The following is a 22,694-nucleotide window of genomic DNA, read 5'->3' as shown; positions in this document are numbered from 1 at the left end:
AAGAAAACAATCTTATTTACAATAGCACAAAAAAGAATAAAGCACCTACAAGTAAATTTAACTAGGAAGGTAAGAAAAAAAAAAAGATGAAAGAACGGTATACTGAAAACTACAAAACACTAATGAAAGAAATAAACACAAAAATGAATGGAAAGACATCCTGTGTTCATGAAATGGAAAATTTAATATTAAAATGTTTATAATACCCAAAGCAGTTGACAGATTCAGTATAACCCCTATCAATATCTTAATGGCATTTTCACAGAACTGAAAAGAACAATTCTAAAATATATGGAACGATACAGGACTACAAATAGCCAAATCAACCTTGAGAAAAAAGAACAAAGCTGGAGGCATCACACTTCCTGATTTCAAAATGTATTACAAGATACAGTAATCAAAACTGGCATAAAACAGCCATACAGATATAGGGAATGGAATATAAAACTCAAAAATAAATCCATCTATAAATGGTCAACTGATTTTCAACAAGGGTGCCAAGAATACACAGTATGCAAAGGATACTGAATTGTTAAGAAAACTGGATATCCACACACAAAAGAACACTTATCTTATACTATACACAAAAATCTACTCAAAATGGATTAAAGACTTAAACATAAGACCTGAAACTATAAAACTCTAGAAGAAAAAATAGGAGAAATGCTTCATGACATTGGTCTTGGCAATGATTTCATGGATATGACACCAAAAAACACAAGCAACAAAAACAAAAACAAACAAGTGATAGGAAGTACATTGAATGAAAAAGCTCATGCTTGGCAAAGGAAATAATGGAGTGAAAAGAAAACCTACAGAACGGTAGAAAATACTTGCAAACTATACATTTGATATGGGGTTAAGTTCCAAAATATATAGAACTGCTACAACTCAACAGCAAAGAAAACTAACAACCACATTTAAAAATGGGCTAGGGACTCAAACAAGCGTATCCCCAAATGGCCTAAAGGTATATTTAAAAAAAATTTTTTTAACGTTTATCTATTTTTGAAGGAGAGAGAGACAGAGCGTGAGCAGAGGATGGGCAGAGAGAGAGGAAGACACAGAATCTGAAGCAGGCTCCAGGCTCTGAGTTGTTAGCACAGAGCCCAACGTGGGGCTCGAACTCACAAACCGCTAGATCATGACCTAAGCCGAAGTCGGATGCTTAACCAACTGAGCCACCCAGGCGCCCCTAAAGGTATATTTTTAAAATGCTGAATGTCATTAATCAACATGGAAACGCAAATCAAAACCACAATGAGGTATCACCACACACCTGTCAGATGGCTATTATCAAAAAAAAGACAACAAGAGTTGGTGAGGATGTAGAGAAATTTGAACCCTTGCACACTGTTCATGGGGATGCAAAATGCTGCAGCCACTATGAAAGATAGTATGGTAGGGCATCAAAATTTAAAAGTAGAACTATCATATGATCTAGCAATTCCAGTTTTCTGTATTCATCCAAAAGAACTGAAATTAAGATCATGAAGAGACATTAGCACTCCTGTGTTTGCTACAGCACTATTCACAAGAGCCAAGATGTAAAAACAACTTAAATGTCCATTGACAGATGAATGGATAAAGAAAACATGGTATATACATACAATAAAATACTATTCAGCATTTAAAAAGAAGGAAATTCTACAACATGTGTCAACATGAATGAACCTTGAGGACATTATGTTAAATAAAATAAGTCAGTCACAGAAAGACAAAATACTGCATGATCCCACCTATATGAGGTATCTAAAACAGTCAAATTCATAGAATCAAAGAGTAGAAAGGTGGTTGCTAGAGGCTGGGGTAAGGAGGAAATGGGGAGCTACTAATCAAGGGGCCTTAAGCAAGATGAATAAGCTCTGGAGATTTACATTATCTATCGCACCTATGATCAAAAACAATGTATTGTATACTTAAGAATTCATTAACGAGGTAGATCTCATGTTAACTGTTTTTACCACAAACATTAAAAAAAAAAAAAAAAAGCTCTGCACAGCAAAGGAAACAACAAAAGTAAAAGACAACCAACTGAATGGGAGAAGATATTTGCAAATGATATATCCAATAAATGTTTGGCATCCAAAATATATAAAGAACTTACACAAGTCAACACCAAAAAACCAAATGATCCAATTAAAAAACGGGTAGAAGATATGAACAGACATTTCTCCAAAGAAGACATACAGATGACCAATAGACACATGAAAAGATGCTCAACATTACTCATCACCAGGGAAATGCAAATCGAAACAACAATGAGGTATCACCTCACACCTGTCAGAATGGCTAAAATAAAAAACACAAGAAACAACAAGTGTTGGCAAAGATGTCAACAAAAAGGAACTCTTGTGCACGTTGGTGGGAAAACAAACTGGTGCAGCTAACATGGAATACTGTATGGATGTTTCTCAAAAAGTTAAAAAAAGAACCACCCTACAATCCAGTAAACATATACAAAATAGAGAAACACTCATTCAAAGGGGTAAAAGCATCCTTATGTTTATTGTAGCATTATTTACAATAGCCAAATTATGGAAGCAGCCAAAGTGTCCATTGATAGATGAATAAAGATGTGGTGTATATATACAATGGAATATTATTCAGCCATAAGAAAGAATGAAATCTTGCCATTTGCAACAACATGAATGGAGCTAGAGAGTATAATACTAAGCAAAATAAGTCAGTCAGAGAAAGACAAATACCATATGATTTCACTCATGGAATTTAAGAAACAAAGGAGCAAACGGAAAAAAAAAAGAGAGAGAGAGAAACCAAAAACCAGACTTTCAACTACAGAGAATAAACTGATGGTTACCAGAGAGGAGATGGGTGGGGAGATGGGTGAAATAGGTGAAGGGGATCAGAGTTCACTTACCATGATGAGCACTGAGTAATGTAGAGAATTGTTGAATTGTACACCTGAAATTAACACTGTATGCTATCTGGAATTAAAATTAAAAACTTAATAAAATTTAAATTAAAAAAATTTTAACTCCTCTAACTATAAATTTTTTAAAAAGCCAAATAGGCTGTTACATAGTACAAAAGTATCATTTCATACCTTATTGTAGTTGCTATTTTAATAATCATTAACAATTTAAAACAGAAAGCACATCAGTCTAGGAAATAAAGAAAACGGGGTAAGGGAAGAAAAGAGAAGTAATTCTTACTGTACTAAACATTTCAGATATTTATAAACATCACTGCATTTAATCACTATAACCTATGGAGAAAATAATTATTACATCCATTTTGTAGACAAGAAAGCTGAGTTTTAGAAAGATGAAATAACTTGTCTAAGGTCACAAAGATAGCAAGGGGTACAGAGATTAATCAAAGTTACCTAACTTCATCAAACAGCTTGGCTTCTAGTGACTGCTCTAGCAATGACTGGCTCAACTGTGCTTGGATACAAGGACAATGATGTCTGCTCTACATAGAAATTCACTTCAGGGGCACCTGAGTGGCTCAGTTGATTGGGCATCCGACTTCAGTTCAGGTCATGGTCTCATGGCTTGTGAGTTCGAACCCCGCGTTGGGTTCTGTGATGACAGCTCAGAGCCTGGAGCCTGCTTCAGATTCTGTGTCTCTCTCTTGTTCTGCCCTTCCCCCGCTAATGCTTGCCTGTCTGTCTCTCTCTCTCTCAAGAATGAGTAAACATCAAAAAAATTAAAAAAAAAAAAAAAAGAAATTCACTTCAAATTGGTGGGGATTTAAGAAAATCTCCAGATATGTAATTATGTGACAATGTAAACAAATAATTTTTATAAATAAAAAGGAACTACAGAGAAAAATGGGATAATATAAAAAAATTTAAGTAGATTATATGATTTACTATATTGAAAAACAAACTCTAAGGTCAGTTAAAATAAAATTGAAAAAAAATTAAAAGCTGACTAGCTGTGACAGAAAATTATCTGAGTTTTCCTCAGGAACACTTAGTTATTCTCCCTTGGCTACTTGTAGATATCTTTCTCTCTCACCTCCTACACATTTGCCATCCCTATCTAAACAAATGCTACAGTTCTGAGCCTTTCAGGTTTAAAATCAGTGACGTCTGTGAAAACATGTTTGTAGCACACAATAACTCTATCCTTAGGTATGTGGCCAACAACTTAACACTATGGTCTTTATACAAAGGCTCTGTTAGTATGGCTCAAAAAAGAAAAATGGAAAGCATGAATTAAAGTTTGGAATATATATTATGTATTTTTAAAATCCACAATATTCCTTCAGGTCTTTAGAAGAGCTGAAATGAACACTTTAAAGACAATGCTGTACAAATACATTGTCAGTGAACAGGAATTCTTAGGAAGATAGTAATTTTTGTACTTCCTGACCTTTTACGTATTTTTGATAGCCTTATAAATTTGGAGCTTTACCTCAAGGATTATGATAAGATTAATAGGGATTATGACTTCAGACTTCAAGTATCTTATGATAAAAAAAATCTTGTCCTAAATATAGCCACTTAACTATATAACCCAAATTTGGAAACAAAATCAAACACTTTAATAAAATCCAAAACATATGCATATCTTTCAGTATATATCTTTTGTAGTGCTTCTCTGAAAACATTCATTTATTCATTTAATAAATATCTGAGCACAGGACTATGCTAGGCACTGTAATTAAAGATGAATAAAACAGTCCCCATTCAAAGGGAAATAACCACTGGAAAGGGAGGAGGATCTGTAAACAGGAAAATGATGTGGAATGGTAAGTACCAAAATAAAGGTATGAACGTACTACAAAAACTATATATAAACTATACATAACTAATATACTCTCTAAATGCCTAACACTCTGAAAAACTAAACTCAGAAGAGCAGAATGCAAGGAAAGTTAATACTTATGTTAACATTGGTGTACACATTTTGTCAATGAGGGCTGACCATAAATTTTCCTGGGTAGGTTTTTATGTATGAAAGTCTGTGATACTTTATCTGGGATATAAGTTTTTAATTGGTCTTACTGTGGATCTATTTAACTTTAATTCCATTTCATAAATTATAATTTTGGATAGTCTAATGCTGTTATAAGCCTTGTTTACAATTTAGTTATTAGTTTCAAAGCAGAATCCTTTTAATTCTTTGTACACTACAGGTAACTTTGAAAGAATCCATCACATAGTTCCTGTTTATTACCCACAGGTGGGTAAGCCAAAATTAGTCTTTTTCTCTGATATACCAAGAAACCTTGCAAATGGAAATGCATCCTCAGAAAGCTCCCAAGAAGATAAACCTAAAATTGCTGAAGATATGGGGTAGGTTCTTTCAAATATTTATGTGATTTCTTTCTTGGGGGAAGATGGGATACCCTATCAACAACATAGAGGAAGAAAGTCCCTCCAGCTGTCTTCTTGTTCTCTGTTCTCAATTCTTCTTGACCAAGCACACCCACCCCCAAAAATAGTTCAGTTCATCATTGGTCTACTCAAATAATCACACAGTTGTGGTAGAACGACTAGTTCAAGAAGAGCTGGGACTCACAGACTACATATACTCACTGAGGTAGGGCAAATGACTCAGGACAGTCCCAGAAACAGCAGGTAAAGATGTCTAAATGAGCAGGGATCATATCAAAGGAGCCTGAGGCCCAGTTGATGATGGGTGGTCCACTAGTGAGTAGATGACTGTGCCAAGGGCATCTGGTGGCAGGAGACATTAGAAGTTTCATTAGATTCTCAAAGGGGTTTATGATCTAAAAAATTAGTTTAAGAGTTACTATTCTAAACCTTGAGTGTATGTATAATGTAGCTCCATACGAATCAACTTTAAGTTTCCTGATAAGGAGGAAATTGCTTTTTCAGTTTTAAAAAATGATATTGCTTCAATGTAAAGATAAACCATACCAGAAAAGAACTTCATTTATTCATAAAACTAATAGGTACCTGCCATATGCTGGGCAATACTGAATATAAACATTCAAATGAGATAGTCCTGATCTCAAAAATCTTGCAACAAGCTGGTTGGAGAGTCAAATATGATACAATTACTGTAGAGTGTGATAAATGCTATGAACATTATAAACCAGATCCTAATACATCCCATAAATTATTCATTCAACTTTTTCTCATTTATAGTCCATATGATTGCTCTATTGATCTTCCAATCATATCATAGTAGTCATTACAATATAGTGAAGGAGGCAACAGCATATTTCATTGAGAAAGTAATCAGAGCCAGGGTACATACTCTAGTATAGATTTCCTTTTTCCAGAACTGCCTGTTGAAGATCAGGTAGGTTTATCATGAGACCCTCTTTGCAGAGTCTAGTCAAGGTATGGTGACTTAGCATTACTTAATGAAGCCCACCTAGAGAAGACCTATGAACAACACTGCTGCACTGTCCTACCCCCATTCCCTGAAGAGTGGCTTAGGCTTGCTGGGATGGAGGCATAAGGGAGAAAGGGTCCTCTGAGTCTGGGAAATGCTTTATTTGGGGAGAGGAAAAAGGAAATGGAGAGAGTCCTAGTCTTGCCTCATCTCCATTCACCAAAAACAAACAAAAAACACAGAAGCTGCGTGAGAGTCTGCTTTACTGCTTATGTCCTTTGTCGTTACCACCAAAACCATAGCCACTCTGTCCATGGCACCCTGGTAGTTTCTTAAAGATCTACACAACTAGTGTCAATTCCATGACAGTGTTCTTCAGTTTCGTTTCTTTGCCAAGAATTTTGAAAGATCTTGCTAACATATCATCAAGGTGGAAAGGAAAACAATAAAAATGGACGCAGACTCAGAAAACAATGTTGGTAAATTCTATACATTGCCACACACACTATGTTAGATCAGCTGTGAACTACCGCACATACCATATATTCTACAGTCCCAAGCAAAGCTCTAATCACCTCACTGACAAAACAGCAAATAAATCATTCTATCTTCATTTTCCTAACTAGGAACACTAAATACAGAGCTAAATGCATCTTTAACTAGTATGTACTGCAAAGATAGGCTGCTCTAAAAGAAGCTGGCAGAATAGAGAGGCTCCTGGGAGAAGAAAATAAAGAATGTCCTGCTTCTGTCACTGGCAATTATGTTCAATCCCAAGTCTTCAGTTTTATAATGTGAAAAATTACATAAATATTTTGTTTTAAAGTTTTTTTTATTTCTGGGTGCCTGGGTGGTTCAGTCGGTTAAGCGTCTGATTTCAGCTCAGTTCATGATCTCACGGTTCACATGTTCGAGCCCCACGTCGGGCTCTGTGCTGACAGCTTAGAGCCTGGACCCTACTTTGGATTCTGTGACTCCCTCTCTCTCTGCCCCTTCCCCACTCACGTTCCATCTCTCTCTTAAAAATAAATAGGGGCGCCTGGGTGGCGCAGTCGGTTAAGCGTCCGACTTCAGCCAGGTCACAATCTCGCGGTCCGTGAGTTCGAGCCCCGCGTCGGGCTCTGGGCCGATGGCTCGGAGCCTGGAGCCTGTTTCCGATTCTGTGTCTCCCTCTCTCTCTGCCCCTCCCCCATTCATGCTCTGTCTCTCTCTGTCCCAAAAATAAATAAAAAAAAAAAACGTTGAAAAAAAAATTAAAAAAAATAATAAATAAAAACATTTAAAAAAATTAAAAGTTTTCTATTTCTTCAGATAACATTTTTACTGAGGGCATACCAAAACATCATTTTGGTATCATAAAAATATTTAAGTCTTACTAAATGGGACTATCAGTTCTACCTCTCTTTATTAAAAGGTGATCAATATGGAATTTCATTAAGCTCTTGATAAAGATTTTTATTGTGTGCCTACTTCTAACATTTTATGAAGTTAGCATAAAACTAAGAGATAATGAGAATAAAGCTAGGTCACTAAAGTGTTAAAAAAAAAAAACACCTAACCCAAACACAAAGAATTTTTCATATCTAAAAATCTAGAAAGTTGAGTAAAGCAACTCCTTCCCTTAATTACTTTAAGGGGAGAATGAGCTAGCATCAGCAGACAAGTCACCTACAGTCTACATTTAATGCTCAGAAGTATAAAGGAGCTTAGAGTCTTCTTCCAAAATGATGAAAGTATGTGTCCCATGCTCCTTTAAGGTTCTGCACATTAGGAGCTGTGCCCGTATCTATGTGAACACAGTGAAGCAACATCTGTCCAATGACAGGGGAATGTTTTCCACCTTCTTTATAAATGTGTGCAGTCTGTGCTCATGTATATTTATACAAGCCTGCTTTCCCTACAGGGAGGAAAAAGTCAGACTCATTGACGTTGTTTTTGACCCTCAAACTGAACTTGATACTATCAATGTACACTTTAATTAAAGATTAGTTCAAAACTATTTTTTATTTAAAGGCTGGCTGTAAACAAATGCCTTGACTATTCAATTAAAAATAATTTATGGTATTAAAAAGATTGTTTCTTTCTGTGTTTGTCACAGTAAATACTTTTGACAGATGTTTCCTCTCTTTTCAATCATGCTAGGAGGTGCTTGAGACTTAGTAATTTTAAAATAGACATTAAATGCATTTACATATTGTAAATAAGATCCACTGAGAATACTGTAGAGCACTGTACACTGAAGGAAGCAAATTGTTACTTGATTATTTATCTTTAAACCCTAAGCTATGTCCATAGAGTCAATCCATCTCTTTTGTTACTGTAAAAATAACTGTGTAGCTGGGTTAGAATGACCTTAGTTTCAGATACCTTCAAGGAATGTGAATCTCTGGGACCCATAATTCACAGGAAATGTTCAATGTATGTTACTTCACTATTTATAAAATACCTACTATCTTTAGTTAGAATATGGAAGTATTAGGTTTCTTTGAGTTAAAAAGTGAACTTTAAAAACAGTAAAAATAACTTGCCTTCACCACTGCTAAGATTATGTTTGAACAGTTGTAACAACAGATCTTCTATGTGCCTCAAGAGTTTTAAAACTTCAGTAATATTTTTAGTTGCAAACTCTGGGATGATCTGACATGAACCCATCTGCAAAACTCTAAATGCCTTTAATTGTGCTGTGATAAACCTAACATCAGTCTAATTAATTTTATATGCAAAATAAACTTCTATGTATCAATAATGTAGGTATAAGACTTGCAGTTAGTTGTTAAAGAACCCTTCTTAAATTAGGACATCCCTCTCAAAAAGAGCAATAGTGGTAAGCAACAAGGTTTTTTTGTTTTGTTTTTTTTTTAGAACAATCTAAGCTAGGTTTTGTGACTTCTAGTTTCAACTCTGTCAATGGCTTACTCTGTGGAAAAGAGTTATGTAAGATCTAATTTTTAAGAATTATGTAATTTTCCATTTTATTTTTTAAAGAAGTCTTATATATTTTTAAGTTTATTTTATTTTGAGAAAGAGAGCAAGCCAGTGGGGAGGGGCTGCGAGAGGAAGAGAGAGAATTCCAAGCAGCCTCAGCACTGTCAGCACAGAGTCCAACATGGGGCTTGAACCCCTGAACCGTGAGATCATAACCTGAGCCTAAACCAAGAGTCTGACACTCAAACGACTGAGCCACCCAGGTGCCCCAATATTTTCAATTTTAAAATGTCTACTTTGATACCTGAATCTTAACTACCCAAACAAATTTTTTAAAACACCAGAACCTGTTGAGATAAGAATCAGATGGGGAAAATGAGCATTAGAGAGGCACAGTCAGAAAGGGGCCCAAAGTCACACAACTGCCATAAGGCATAGCTGGACCTTGAATTGAGGTCACTGACTGTAAAAGCCAGGTCTTCAACTATTCTGCAAGGGGGTCTCAAAAACACGCTCAGGCATAGGTAGGTAAAATAAGGGAAACAAAGTGAATGTGATTGAGGTCAACTGGAGAGTACATGTCCAAATAAAGGCACCTGCAAAGGCAAAGGCACTCTACTCCAAAGGCACTCTACTGCAAAGGCACTCTACTCCAAAACAGTATAGCCAGCAGACATGCTGAACTTGAGAAATCAGACTAGCTGGCAAGCAAGATATCTAGATTAAGAAATCAACTGATTTTAAAATATTGAGTCAACAATTTTTCTTAAAAAAAAATCTACTAAAATGGATACAAAGAATGTGGAAATGATAGCAAAGATATGGAGCAACTGGAACTTTTGTGCACTACTGGTAGGAATGCAAAAATAGCACAGCCACTTTGGAAAATATTCAGACATACTTTTATAAAATTAAACATGTACTTGACACATCTAACAGTCTCACTCCAAGGTGAAGTGAACACCTATGCTCACATAAAACTCTGTACCCAAATGTTCATAGTGGTTTATTCATAATCACCAAAAAGTGAAAACGACCCAAAGCTCTCCCATTGGGGAATGGATAAGCAAACAGTGGTAAATCCATGCAATGGAATACTACTCAAAATTAAATACTACTCAAAATCAAAATAAACTAGTGATACCCAAAACAACATGGACAGATCTCAAAAGCATTATAAGTCAAAGAAGCCAACTTAAAAGGCTACATACTGTATGATTCTATGACCTTCTGGCAAAGGTGAAACTACAGAGACAGAAAATAGATCAGCAATTGCCAAGGCTTAGGAGTAGAATGCAAAGGGTCAGCACAAGGCAATGTAAGGGTGGGAAGGTGAAATGCTGCATCTCTTTGCTGTGGTAGTTTTTAGCAAAACTTACTGGACTATATAGTCACAAGGGTGAATTTAATTATGCAAATTATACCTTAACTAAACAATTAAGGGAAATAGTTGACAGGTGAAAAAAAGCACTGATTATATAAAGCCTATTGTTTTACTATATTATACATCTATACATATAAAATGCAGCAATATATTTTCTTCACTGATACATTATTTTACATTATAAAGCTGGTAAGTTAATGACAAATTGGCATATTTAGAAAGACATCTAATTTTAAGATCTACACCACACTCTGAAAAAAATCCATAGCACTCTAAAGCCTTCTACTTTCTGGAAGACTAAACAAGAACTCCCAAAGAATAATATACTATACCATGAAAATAGTGTTTGAGTTGTTAATAGGGAGTCAAGTTAAAACATTAACTTTATTGAAATAATAGATACAAAAAATGTCTGGCAAATAATGAAGAACTCTACAAATATTAAATAGGATAGTCTGGTAAAAAGCAAAAGCATTAGGGTCAATCTGTCTACCTTGAATCCTCTCTCTGCCACTTATTAGCTGTGTGACCTTCACAAGTTATTTAATCTCTCTGCGCTTTATTTTCTCAACCACAAAATGTAAAATCCTCAAAGGGTTTTTGTAGACTGATTGAAAAAATAAAGTGCTTTTTTGTAAAGCACTTAGCAAATATAAAAAGTTAAGTAAGGTACCTGTTACTAATTTATGTAATGTCGAACATTTGAAGATTTTCATCTTCTAATTTTAATTTAACGGGGAACATGGTTTCTTACAGGAATTAGGACTACTCTAGAATCATCAGAGGATTCAGAGAGGCTGCTTAGAGTAGCAGCAGATATGACCAGGTGGCCCACAGTGGTCAGTATTGTTTCCTCAGTCCTTTCTTTTGAACCTGACTATTGGGCAACAAAGCTATCCATTTTCCAGCCACTGTCATCAGTGAAGAGCTTCGCTGGTGCCCCCACCTCCACCCCACCTCTGGCACTTAGACAAGGCTTTAGCAGGCTAGGCTAGAATGAGGCATGTGAGATGTCAAGGGTGCAAAAGTTAAGGAGCCCTAGGCACCTAATTTGCTTCACTCTAGCCTCAGCCCACCTTCCTTCCAAAATTCTTATTTCCACACTTTTCCTAACACATACTTTTTCCACATTCTTCCCTACTCTGGGGAAGTGGGGAAATCTTTCCTTCTGCTTTTTAAAGCCTGAGAAGATTCACACAGTTTGGTGACTAGCTTTTCTAGTGATTAGCTTCTACTATTGTTGTATTATAGAGTCTGTATGTTTGTGTGCGTTTTGGATCAATTTCATTTTTGAAATAATATTGCTCTTTTTTTCTCTATTAATACAGGAATCCCTCTTTGAAGGAATGTGAAAGCTTGCTGACAAAAAAATGATATATATGAATTTCACCTTCTACATAACCCAAAAGAAAATGTTTGTAAAAAAAAAAAAAAGTAAATTCGTCCTTAAGTGTTCTTTAACATTTGTTTTTTACCTTTACAGTACTAGACAATAGCATCTTCTGCAATTTGTAGCTTTATGGTATCTCATTATGTAAAGAAAATGAAAATTGCTTTTCAATTGCTTTATGCCTCATCACATACAATTTACTGAGAAAATAAAGATGTGCTTCCACATTCATCAAAAGAAAGTAATCCTTTTTGAACCACTTTCCTTTCTAAAGTGTAAATCTAATTACAGTTACTGAATGGGAATTGAAGATATACTGATTCACTAATATAATGTGTGGAATGATACATTAAACTACTAGTGTCACCATTACTACGTACTACTTAACAGTTCCAATTTAAAAATCTATTGTAAAGAAATGATGTCGCATATACAAGAGCAAATTCATTAATATTTTAAATTTGATATTGTCTTGAGTCGAAGGAAGATGGAAGATTTCTAAATGTCCTGCTCTTCGAATTGTAGGAATTATTTCAAGGATATACTAATTACGTTCTAGAAAATACCGTGCGTCCACTAGGACTTCACCTCTGAAGGCCATGCATGGGTCCCCAGGGCCGGCGGGAGCCACAGAGGCGGGGCGTCCCGGGCCCAGCGCCTCCCAGGCCGGCTCGGAAGAGGCCAAGGCGCAGAGCCAGCATTCTAAAAGAGCCTTGGCTGGAGCGCCTCATCGCACAGCCCGAGGACCACGCTTCCCGCGGGTCTTCCCAAGTGCAGGACTTCTCAGGAGAGTTCCCCGCAGGGGGGCGGAGCCAGGACCAATTTTAGGTCAAAAAAAAAAAAAAAAAAAAAAGAAGGGAAAAAACCGAGGCCCGGCGTTTGCTACGGAGGCAGCCCACAACGGTCCGCGCCCCCGGGGAGAAGCGACCGCGATCCCAGGGCCATTTACGCTGCTCTGAGGAACTTCAAGTACCACAGTGGGAGCATTATCTCTGAGCGGCTCAATAAACTAGTCACGGACTACAGAGGTGGAGGTGCTTTAAGTAATTAGGGCACACGAAACATTTACCTTGGTGGTAGAATAATAGGTTAGCGCATGGCAACGGCACACTTCACATTTCCTCAGAAAATTAAAAGTCACTCTCCACAAAACGCCAGGGTTCCCGCCTCAGCTCTGCGTGTGCCTAAGAGGCGCCCTCGCTCAGATTGGGTCCGCGGCTGAAGACCCGCGGCGAGGCGCGGTAACTCGAAGGGCCTTCAACACCGCGGACGCTCGACAGGCAGGGCGTGCAGGCTCGCCTCAAAGTGAACCGCGACGGGGGCGAGGGCGGGGCCAGGCGGAAGCCCCGCCCCCTATAGCCCCGCCCCGCCGGACGGTTTGATTAATGACTCTCAGCTCCGGGCAGAGCCCCTCAGGTGGGCGCGAACCTCGCCTGGTACTGCTCTTCCGCCTGACATCAAGTCTGGCCCACACACGCCTGGCCACGGGGGCGCCTGTATAAAAGACGCGCCCAGCAGGCGCTGGAAGCGGCTGTAGACTTCGGCTAGACGAGGATGGAGTGACCTGTGGCGGCCCTGGCCACGCAGACCCAGCTAGACGCTCCTCGCCCGCTCGCGCAGCAGAGCGGAGCCCTGCACTGCCGCTCCAGGAAAGGTGAGGATTTCGGTTCGACCCCCCGTCGCGACGCTTGGTCCCCAGGTTTCAGAGGGGTAGCGGGTGCCTTAGTACAAGGTGAGGTCAGGGTCCCCGTCTCCTCCCGTAGAAATTAGAATGAGCTCCTGCAGTCACCCCCCCCCCTCCCCCCCGGGATCCCTGGCCTCGAGAGCGAATGGTGCGAGGACTACCCGCGTGAGCACTGACGGCCGTGAGATGGCCCGGGGCTACGCGCTGCGCTCCGCGAGAATGATCTGCACCGTGTCTCCTGCGGGGCTGGCGCACAACGTTCCAGAAGTGCAAACAAGTTACGAACCGGAGCTCTGCTTCCGAGATCCTCCTTCCTCGGTAGAATAGCCCTTCCATTTAATTTGTCCGTGAAAAGTAAAGCCGGCACCGCGCCCCTCCTTAGCCCTCTAAGCCCAGGAACTGTCAGGCCCCACAACTCTCCTCAGACGCGGGGAGGTAAACACGCCCCAGTCAAAACAACCTCATCTCTGAGAACGCCCCAGCCACGTCGTTGGCCCGGCGTGCTGCTGAGGCGAGAGGCCTGCGCTTCCCCGGTTTAAGCCCGACCAGCGCCGGGCCTCACCGTGCCTTGGGTCCTTTGCAGGGCACGCAGCTCAGGAAGCCGCCATGGACCGCGACGGCCCCGCAGGCAGCCCCCTGATAGCTAGGAACGAGACCGCGCCGGCGGTTGCAGCCACCCGCGACTCGAGCCCCGGCCGGGCAGGGGCAGGACCGGCGGGCCCCGGCGGCGGTGCGCGCCTGGGGGGCGGGCGGCCGGCAGCAGCGAACGCTGCGCGGGAGCGAAGCCGCGTGCAGACTCTGCGGCACGCCTTCCTAGAGCTGCAGCGCACGCTGCCGTCGGTGCCGCCGGACACCAAGCTGTCCAAGCTGGACGTGCTGCTGCTGGCCACTACCTACATTGCCCACCTCACCCGCAGCTTGCAGGACGACGCCGAGGCGCCGGCAGACCCCGGGCTGGGCGCCCTTCGCGGCGACGGCTACCTACACCCTGTCAAGGTAGGCAGGCAGGGTGCCCTGCGGAGTCGGGGTGGGGAGCAGGGCACCTTAACCCTCAGTGTCGGCCATCGCCTGGGCTGATGCCACCGAACTCTCACTCTTCGCTCGGGGTGAGGCGGAGAACTGACCTGGAGATCGATCTTGGCCCACCAGCGCCCAGGTAGCGACGTCCCCACTGCAAAAGGCTACTCCATAACTGTTGGCAGGTCATAATCGTTGGCAGGTAGTGGATTTAAACCCGAGGTGGCTTTGGGAGGGGTGTATCGCGCCTCTTTATAGGATGCAGCCTATGCAATGCCTTTCCTAAATGGAAAGTTTCTCAGGGGTGCCTGGCAGGGTGTTTGGTTGGCAAGTTTTGGTGGTTTTTAGAATCAAGAGTTACAGTTATGAGCCTTTGAGAGTTTTTAAGTGTTTTTAATTCACATAATTACATTTCCATTGTGGTTTATATCAAATGTTTGAAAAGCTTCGTTCAAACGGGGGTGATGGAATTATCGCCCTTTAAATAATCCAGGAAATCACTGTTTAAAATTTTTTGTAAAACTGGTAAGAACAAAATGAAACCGGTCTGCCATCCTATAGAGTAGATTTTCAGTCCCTTTTAATAAAGGTTAATTATCATGGATTAGACAGTTACCTAGAATGTTAAAAAAACAATAATTGTTTATGTAATTTTCACAATAGATTGGCATATGTTAATTAAGCTGAGTACTATATTCAAATTCTGTAATGTGCAAAATTAGCCCACAGAATGCTTTGTATAATTTTTTACATTACATATAGATAAAATAGGGTTTTTTATTTAATATAGTGTATACAGTTACGGTTTATTACCTGTATTGCAGTATTTAGACTTTGCATCATCCTTTTCGCCTAGATTTGATTGTCTTGAAATCCAGCATTCATCTGGCTTTGTTCAAGATACATCATGTTCCCTGTTTTCTCTAAACCTAAATTTTTGAATTTTTGGTTCTACATTTTGCCACACACACACAAATACAAGATTAGGACTTGGCCTAAGCATGTCAGTGTTCAATAAAGTATTGAATAATCATCATTGAAATGTGGTAAAGTACACTAATATTAACTCTACTTAAAACTATGTGAAGTTCAGGTTCACAAATATAATCAACATGATGTTAGGTTCAAATTATTTCAAATATAGAAATTTGGAATATCACTGATTTATGATTATGATAGACCTTGTTTTGTGATATATAATATAATCTCTGCTGAAAAGTCATTCACTAATAATTAGGGGTTTTTCACTACAGTCTGCTTTGGATTGATATTCAAATGTATCATTAATATTAGATTTCTTTTGGCTTGACATTTTCCATATACTCTAAAAAAGTTCAACATTAAATAGACTTTAATACAGAAAACATCTGTTAAATGTCTCTGTGGGAGATACGATTCAAATTGTTTTCACCTTCGTTTCTTGTATCTTTTTGAATGGTCATTTCATACTTTTTCATTATTAATACTATTAATAATTTTCATGTAACAATAAGCTTAACAAGAGTTTTTTTGTAGTTGTTTTTTCAGGTACCAAATGTTTTTGTAGCTTTACAATTCTTTTTAAAAAATTAAATCTCATTTGTCCTTGGACCAATTATTTTTATTTTAAAAGACAATTCTAGGGATGATAAAACAAGGCCAAGGATTACCTCTTTAAAATGAAATTGATGATGGTTGAACAAGCGACTAGTCTATATTAAAATTATCTACTGAGTGTCTACTGTGTGCAAAGCATTATTAGGAGATTGAATACAATTAAGAATAAGACTCAATCTCTGCCCTAAATGAACATATAATAAAGACAAAGACAAAAATAAAGCAACAGGCTGTAAGGGAAAATGTTCTGTGTGCTATAAGAGAGTTATAACCATGTGCTGCAGAGGTTTGGAGTAAAGAGGTTTCATACACATAATTGAAACCACCTGTAACACATTATTTTATGTATATGCTTAAGTATTAAGTCTATCTTTGATTAATCTTATGCAAAAGGAATAAAAATATTCTGATTATTTGTACTTTTTGGTTAACTAAGGGTATTGTAACCCTTAGTTAAAAAAATGTTCCAAGATTCTGCCTTACACCATAGTATTACTATGTCTTTGATGATTAAAGATCTGTTAACAAATATTTAAAGGCCATGATTTTGAGTCATCAGTCCTTATTATCAGTATTGGGGTTAGCATTGTGGGAGATTTACCTTAAGAGTATCTCAAATGAAACTGGAAAGTTTAAGTGAATGGGGTCCTGGGGCATAGCCTAAAAGAGCAGTTTTCATCCTTTTGGGATGTGAGCAATTTGATCAGCATGAGTGTACCAAAATGAAATGATCCTCCAAAGAAAGAGGGATATATTTCAGATTCTGATATCGGGAGAAAAGTACAAATGTCTTTATTCATTGCATTACCCCTGGAGACTCATTGTTGATATTATACATATAAAATAATTTAAAAAATAAATACAAAGTTTTGTCATTGGGTCATTTAACTCCAAAATCCAAGAGTGCATTTTTAAGGTTTTCAGGTTTAATTCGGTTAATTGTATGAGTTTACTTAGATTGCCTAATGAAACAACATGGTTTCAAATAAATTTTATTAGGTAAAGTAGAGGTCAGAATTGTGTTAATCTACACAATGTTAAAACGGACCATTGAAAAGTGAAATGTAAATCCATCAACTGGCTTTTTTGGCATGATGCTGACATGCAGATTGATATTTTATTTACATTTTATTTCTGACTCTTAAAACTATATGTGTACAGTAAATTCAGTTGAATAAAATCATTAGAAGCCTTTTTCAAAATCAAAAGTTCTTAAAATAGAAAGTTTTATTAAGTTCATGAAAAATGAGGCAAAAATCCACATATGCATTTTTTAAAGTTTATTTTTAGTAATCTCTACACCCAATGTGAGGCTTGAACTCCTGACCCTGAGGTTAAGAGTCACATACTCCTGGGGGCGCCTGGGTGGCTCAGTCGGTTGTGTCCGACTCTTGATTTTGGCTCAGGTCATGATCTCACAGTTAGTGAGTTTGAGCCCCACATTGGGCTCTGCACTGACAGTGTGGAACCTGCTTGATACTCTCTCTCTCCCTCTCTCTCTGCACCTCCCCTGCTTGTGCTCTCTTTCTCTCTCAAAATAAATAAACATTAAAAACATATATTTTTAAAAAGAGTCACACACTCCTCCCACTGAGCCAGCCAGGCATCCCCAAAATTGACATATATGTTAACTTTCTTCATTAATTACCTATGTCTCACCTTCATTTGTCTCCACATTTGGTTGCATGATTTAGAGTGATTCTGAATACAGTAGGACCCAGGTAGCACATATCAGAAATATCAGGGAGCATTCAGTAGTATGTTTATTTTATTTGCTTTTAAATATATTTAATTCATACGGAATACTCAAATTACATGTGAACTTTAAGCATGAGATCTTTATGCTCATGAATATGAGGCAGGAATTTAAAAGACTGAGAGGCACAGGTTTATAATATGCCAAAAATTTTACACTTGAAATTGATGATTTCAACCCTACACTATTCACTACATGGGTTAGTCTGCTCGGGCAGCAATAACAAAATACCATAGGCTGAGAGGCTTAAAAAATAGAAATTTATTTTCTCACAATTCTGGAGTCTGGGAAGCCTAGGATAAAGGTGCTGGCCAAGTGAGTTCCTGGTGAGAGTTCTCTTGGGGCGCCTGGGTGGCTCAGTCTGTTAAGCGGCCGACTTCGGCTCAGGTCATGATCTCATGGTCTGTGAGTTCGAGCCCCGCGTCGGGCTCTGTACTGACAGCTCAGAGCCTGGAGCCTGTTTTAGATTCTGTGTCTCCCTGTCTCTGACCCTCCCCCGTTCATGCTCTGTCTCTCTCTGTCTCAAAAATAAAATTAAAAAATGTTAAAAAAAAAAGAGAGTTCTCTTCCTATCTTGAAGTTTGGCAACCTCGCTCTTTTTCAGAAGAGAGAAACTTTCTCTTCCTCAAAAGGTCACTAATCTATCATGAAGGACCCACCCTTTTAACCTCATTGGGCCCTAATTACCTCCACAAAATACCATCATGTTGGAGGTTAGAGAATCAACATAAGAATTTTGGGGGTTAGGGGGCAGGGACACAAACAGTCCATAGCACTGTGGCACAGTGTTCTTCAGTATAAGGCAGGACTTGAATCTGACCTAACAATGTCAGGTCCTGACCTATCAGAAAAACCCCAGACTAGTTTCTAAAACACTTCATGTTATGAATCCATGGCAAGAATCCCAAGGACAGGACCAGTGATACACCCAGAACATATAAGAATGCACATCTGTGATTTAAAACAACAAACCTGAAGGGGCACCTGGGTGGCTCAGTTGGTTGAGCTCTTGATTTCTGCTCAGGTCATGATTTCACAGTTTGTGTGCTTGGGATTCTGTCTCTCTGCCCCTGCCCCCACTTGCACACATCCACATGCGCTCTTTCAGGCTCTCTCAAAATAAATAAATATTAAAAAAAAAAAACAACAACCCTGAAATGGAGTTGCAAAAATAAGTAGCACACTGTCAGTCTTATTACTGTATCAAATGTAAGATGTAAGGTTATTTATAGGAAGATTCTATAGGAGTAGGCCATTTTTAATTCTAAGAAACACAAATTTTACGTTTTATCCGTATTTAAAATATAGATTTCCAGCCAGAATAATCTGAATTTAGGACTCTAAAATGGACCTGAACTGCATGAGAGCAAATTCACTTATCATATATGGAGGCATAAAAATAGGACTTTTGTTGGTTAAGAACAGAAACTCCTGGATTATATCACATGCGCACTTACTATCCCTTATAGCTACATTTTACATCTGGAATGCCAGTTTAGGTGAAAGTAACTGTACTCAGAAGTACCTTACACTCAACTTCTGCAAAAAGAGGTCCATTCTGATTTCATTGGTCTGGTGTGTGACTTGGTCATCAGTCTTTTTTAAAGCTCCCCATGTAATTTTAATATGAAGCTTGGGTTTAGAATCAGAAGCTCTTATGGTCTTTGCCTTGTTAATAATTGTATTTCTATTTGAACACTGCAGATCATCTGTCAGGCATTTAAGAACATTTCATGGTGCTTGTAACCAGCAGTCTGCCTGTAAATGTTCAGTGATAAAAATAACCTGCTGCTCATGTCAGCATTTACTCCCTAGAAAGTGTGGGATCCCATTGCTGACCTTTGGGGGTTACACTTTATTAGTCTAAAGACTTTTCTCTTTGTATAAAAGTAGTATTTCTTGGGGCACCTGGGTGGCTCAGTTGGTTAAGCGGCAGACTTTGGCTCAGGTCATGTTCTCACATTTAGTGACATTGAGCCCTGTGTAGGGCTCTGTGCTGATAGCTCAGAGCCTGGATACTGCTTCAGATCCTCTCTCTCTCTCTCTCTCTCTCTCTCTCTCTCTCTCTCTCTCTCTCTCTCCCTCCCCCTCCCCAACTTGTGCCTGTCTCACTCTCTCCCTCAAAAATAAATAAACACTAAAAAAATTAAAAATACTATTTCTCTGATTAGTATTCCAAGGACCTATTACAAAACTGACTACCAGACCGCCCCCCCAAAATTCTGAAAGTACTACTTATGTAATACATTTTTTCATCATCATGTCTATTTGGCAATAAGTTATGTTAATTTTTTAAATGTTTATTTAGTTTTGAGAGAGAGAGAAAGAGAAGCACAAGCTGGGGTGAGGCAGAGAGAGAGAGGGAGACACAGAATCTGAAGCAGGCTCCAGGCTCTGAGCTGTCCACACAGAGCCTGACGCAGGCTTGAACCCACAAACCATGAGATCATGACCTGAGCTGAAATCAGATGTTTAACCGACTGAGCCACCCAGACGCCCCAAGTTATATTATTTTTGAGAAGTACATGTTTAAAGTGAATTTAGAAAAGTTGCAATCAAAATACAAATGTGATAACTACTGAGAGATTAGTGCTATATGATGCCGCTACATCCAGACATTTATTTTGGATGTTATATTTATATAACACCAAATATTCTAATATTTATGATTTGAGACGCTCTTTTAGCTAGATAAAATGTTTAGATAGTTGAATTAGTCACTTTTCATTATAGTTCTGTGACAAGTGGAGACGTATAATACATACCATGTATTACTTTTTAAAATATCTTTAAAACCAGGAATCTTGTTTTAGGCTTTATCTTGCTTTAGGTTTAGTTTTTGTTTTGTTTTTTTAATTTTTCTAAGTTTATTTTGAGACAGAGTGTGAGTGGGGGAGGGGCAGACAGACAGAGGCTGACAGTGTAGAGTCTGATGTAGGACTCGAAACCGTGAGGTTGTGACCTGAGCCGAAATCAAGAAGCAGACACTTAACCGACTAAACCACCCAGGTACCCCTAGGTTTAGTTTTAAATTAAAACATTATTGATAGATAGATTTTCCTACACTTAACTATTATCATTCTCCCTAATTTCTTGCAGTTCTTGTCCACATGCACATGTATTATATTTATACAATTATAATCAAAGTCTTGGTATATTTTTACTTTCTTTAATGTTTATTTTTCTTCTTTTTTAATATTTACTTATTTTTGAGAGAGAGAGGGAGACACAATCTAAAGTAGGCTCCAGGTCAGGGCGCCTGGGTGGCTCAGTCCGTTGGGCGGCCGACTTCGGCCCAGGTCATGATCTCGCAGTCTGTGAGTTCAAGCCCCGCGTCGGGCTCTGTGCTGACAGCTCAGAGCCTGGAGCCTGTTTCGGATTCTGTGTCTCCCTCTCTCTGACCCTCCCCCGTTCATGCTTTGTCTCTCTCTGTCTCAAAAATAATTAAACGCTAAAAAAAAAAAAAAAAAAAAAAAAATTTAAAGTAGGCTCCAGGATCTGAGCTGTCAGCACAGAGCCTAACAGGGGGCTGGAACTCACGAACTGTCAGATCATGACCTGAGCCAAAGTCGGGTGTTTAACCAACTGAGCCACCCAGGTGCCCCTAAGGTTCATTTATTTTTGAGAGAGAGAGTGTGTGTGAGCAGGGGAGAGGCAGAGAGAGAAGGAGATAGAGAATCCCAAACAGGTTCCACGCTGTCAGCACAGAGCCCAATACAGGGTTTGAACTCACAACCAGTGAGATCATGACCCAAGCCAAAGTCAGACACTTAACCAACTAAGCCACCCAGGTGCCCCTATTTTTACTTTTATTGTTAGTATTAATAAACATTTTTTTCATGTTGTTCCTTAGATTTCACAATTACATTTGTTACAAACATCATGATATTGTATTTGTCTTGAGACATTGGAATTTTTAGTATTACTATTACAGGCATATCTGTCATAGATACTAACTTTTGGATTCTTGTTTAAATATTCTTTTTCAGAAATGGCCCATGCGATCAAGATTATACATTGGTGCTACTGGTCAGTTTCTGAAGCATTCTGTGTCTGGAGAAAGAGCAAATCATGGCAGTACTACAACAGACTCACAGCCTTAGGCTCTCCTCTGATGGGTGCTGGTAGAAAGTGGCGTCATTTTTAAATAGTAGGAAATAATTCTATATTTATTACATCAGACATAACAAACATCATTCCTGAAAGTTCACATGTGAATCCATGGTTGGAAGTTCAGATTTATCTGTCTAATCTATATAAATGTGGATTTAAATAATTGGTCTTGGACAAAACACCCAGCTTATCTATCCATTGTGAGAGATAGTCACTACTGAATACTGTAAGAAAAACTATTGGAAAAAAGAAAAACACCAAAGTCGAAGAATTGTGTATGTATCCAGAGACTGTACATGTTTTCTGTAGTATATCTAGTACACACTGAGAAGCTGATATCTTAATAGTCTTGACACCAGTATTCCATCTTTGTGAAAACCAGTTTGTGCTTAAAGTTGGTCTAAGAAGCCATTTCAGTTGGAAAGCACGAGATCATTTATTCAGTTTTAGCTAAATACGTGTGAAAAGATTGTTGAGATAATATGAAGTTGCAGTAACTTCTATAACTAGTTATTTTTCCCTCTTAGAAAACTTGGAGCAGTAGA

The 22,694-nt window shown here is 38.7% G+C and overlaps 2 protein-coding genes and 1 long non-coding RNA gene across 7 annotated transcripts in view; 2 read left to right on the top strand and 1 right to left on the bottom strand.

Annotated features, from left to right (window-relative positions):
- The window catches only part of PPP1R42 (protein phosphatase 1 regulatory subunit 42), a 53,924-nt gene extending 41,716 nt beyond the window's left edge, over positions 1 to 12,208 (top strand). For 2 of the 5 annotated variants that reach the window (XM_058699737.1, XM_058699738.1), the window contains 2 exons: positions 5,113 to 5,272; positions 11,922 to 12,208. In XM_058699737.1, coding sequence (XP_058555720.1) covers positions 5,113 to 5,272; positions 11,922 to 11,967 — 206 coding nt within the window. In that variant the 3' untranslated portion in view covers positions 11,968 to 12,208. Of the gene's footprint in view, positions 1 to 1,014; positions 2,769 to 5,112; positions 5,274 to 11,349; positions 11,433 to 11,921 lie in introns of those variants that run through there. The other 3 variants (XR_009253706.1, XM_058699740.1, XM_058699739.1) reach the window with 3 other exon arrangements.
- The window catches only part of LOC131494999 (uncharacterized), a 59,228-nt gene extending 45,941 nt beyond the window's left edge, over positions 1 to 13,287 (bottom strand). The window contains exons 1-3 of the long non-coding RNA XR_009253707.1: positions 13,053 to 13,287; positions 5,516 to 5,656; positions 2,882 to 2,925 (exon numbers count right to left, since the gene is read on the bottom strand). This is a non-coding gene — a long non-coding RNA (uncharacterized LOC131494999). The remainder of the gene's footprint in view (positions 1 to 2,881; positions 2,926 to 5,515; positions 5,657 to 13,052) is intronic.
- A 33-nt stretch (positions 13,288 to 13,320) lies between these two features.
- Positions 13,321 to 22,435, top strand: TCF24 (transcription factor 24). Its single transcript, XM_058699741.1, has 3 exons — positions 13,321 to 13,637; positions 14,251 to 14,663; positions 22,026 to 22,435. Exons 2-3 carry the CDS (start codon positions 14,274 to 14,276, stop codon positions 22,137 to 22,139), a joined length of 504 nt encoding a protein of 167 aa, XP_058555724.1. The 5' UTR covers positions 13,321 to 13,637; positions 14,251 to 14,273; the 3' UTR covers positions 22,140 to 22,435.
- Positions 22,436 to 22,694: the final 259 nt, after the last annotated feature.

The sequence above is a fragment of the Neofelis nebulosa genome, chromosome 14 (genome assembly GCF_028018385.1).
Source record: "Neofelis nebulosa isolate mNeoNeb1 chromosome 14, mNeoNeb1.pri, whole genome shotgun sequence".
NCBI classification, from domain to species: Eukaryota; Metazoa; Chordata; class Mammalia; order Carnivora; family Felidae; genus Neofelis; species Neofelis nebulosa.
This window is presented reverse-complemented; position numbering and strand designations above follow the sequence as displayed.

Excerpts from the sequence above, each read along its gene's own strand:
- TCF24 (XM_058699741.1), top strand. The coding sequence starts at position 14,274 with ATGGACCGCGACGGCCCCGCAGGCAGCCCCCTGATAGCTAGGAACGAG. Across the intron at positions 14,664-22,025 it reads GCTACCTACACCCTGTCAAG|AAATGGCCCATGCGATCAAG; the intron begins GTAGGCAGGCAG and ends ATTCTTTTTCAG.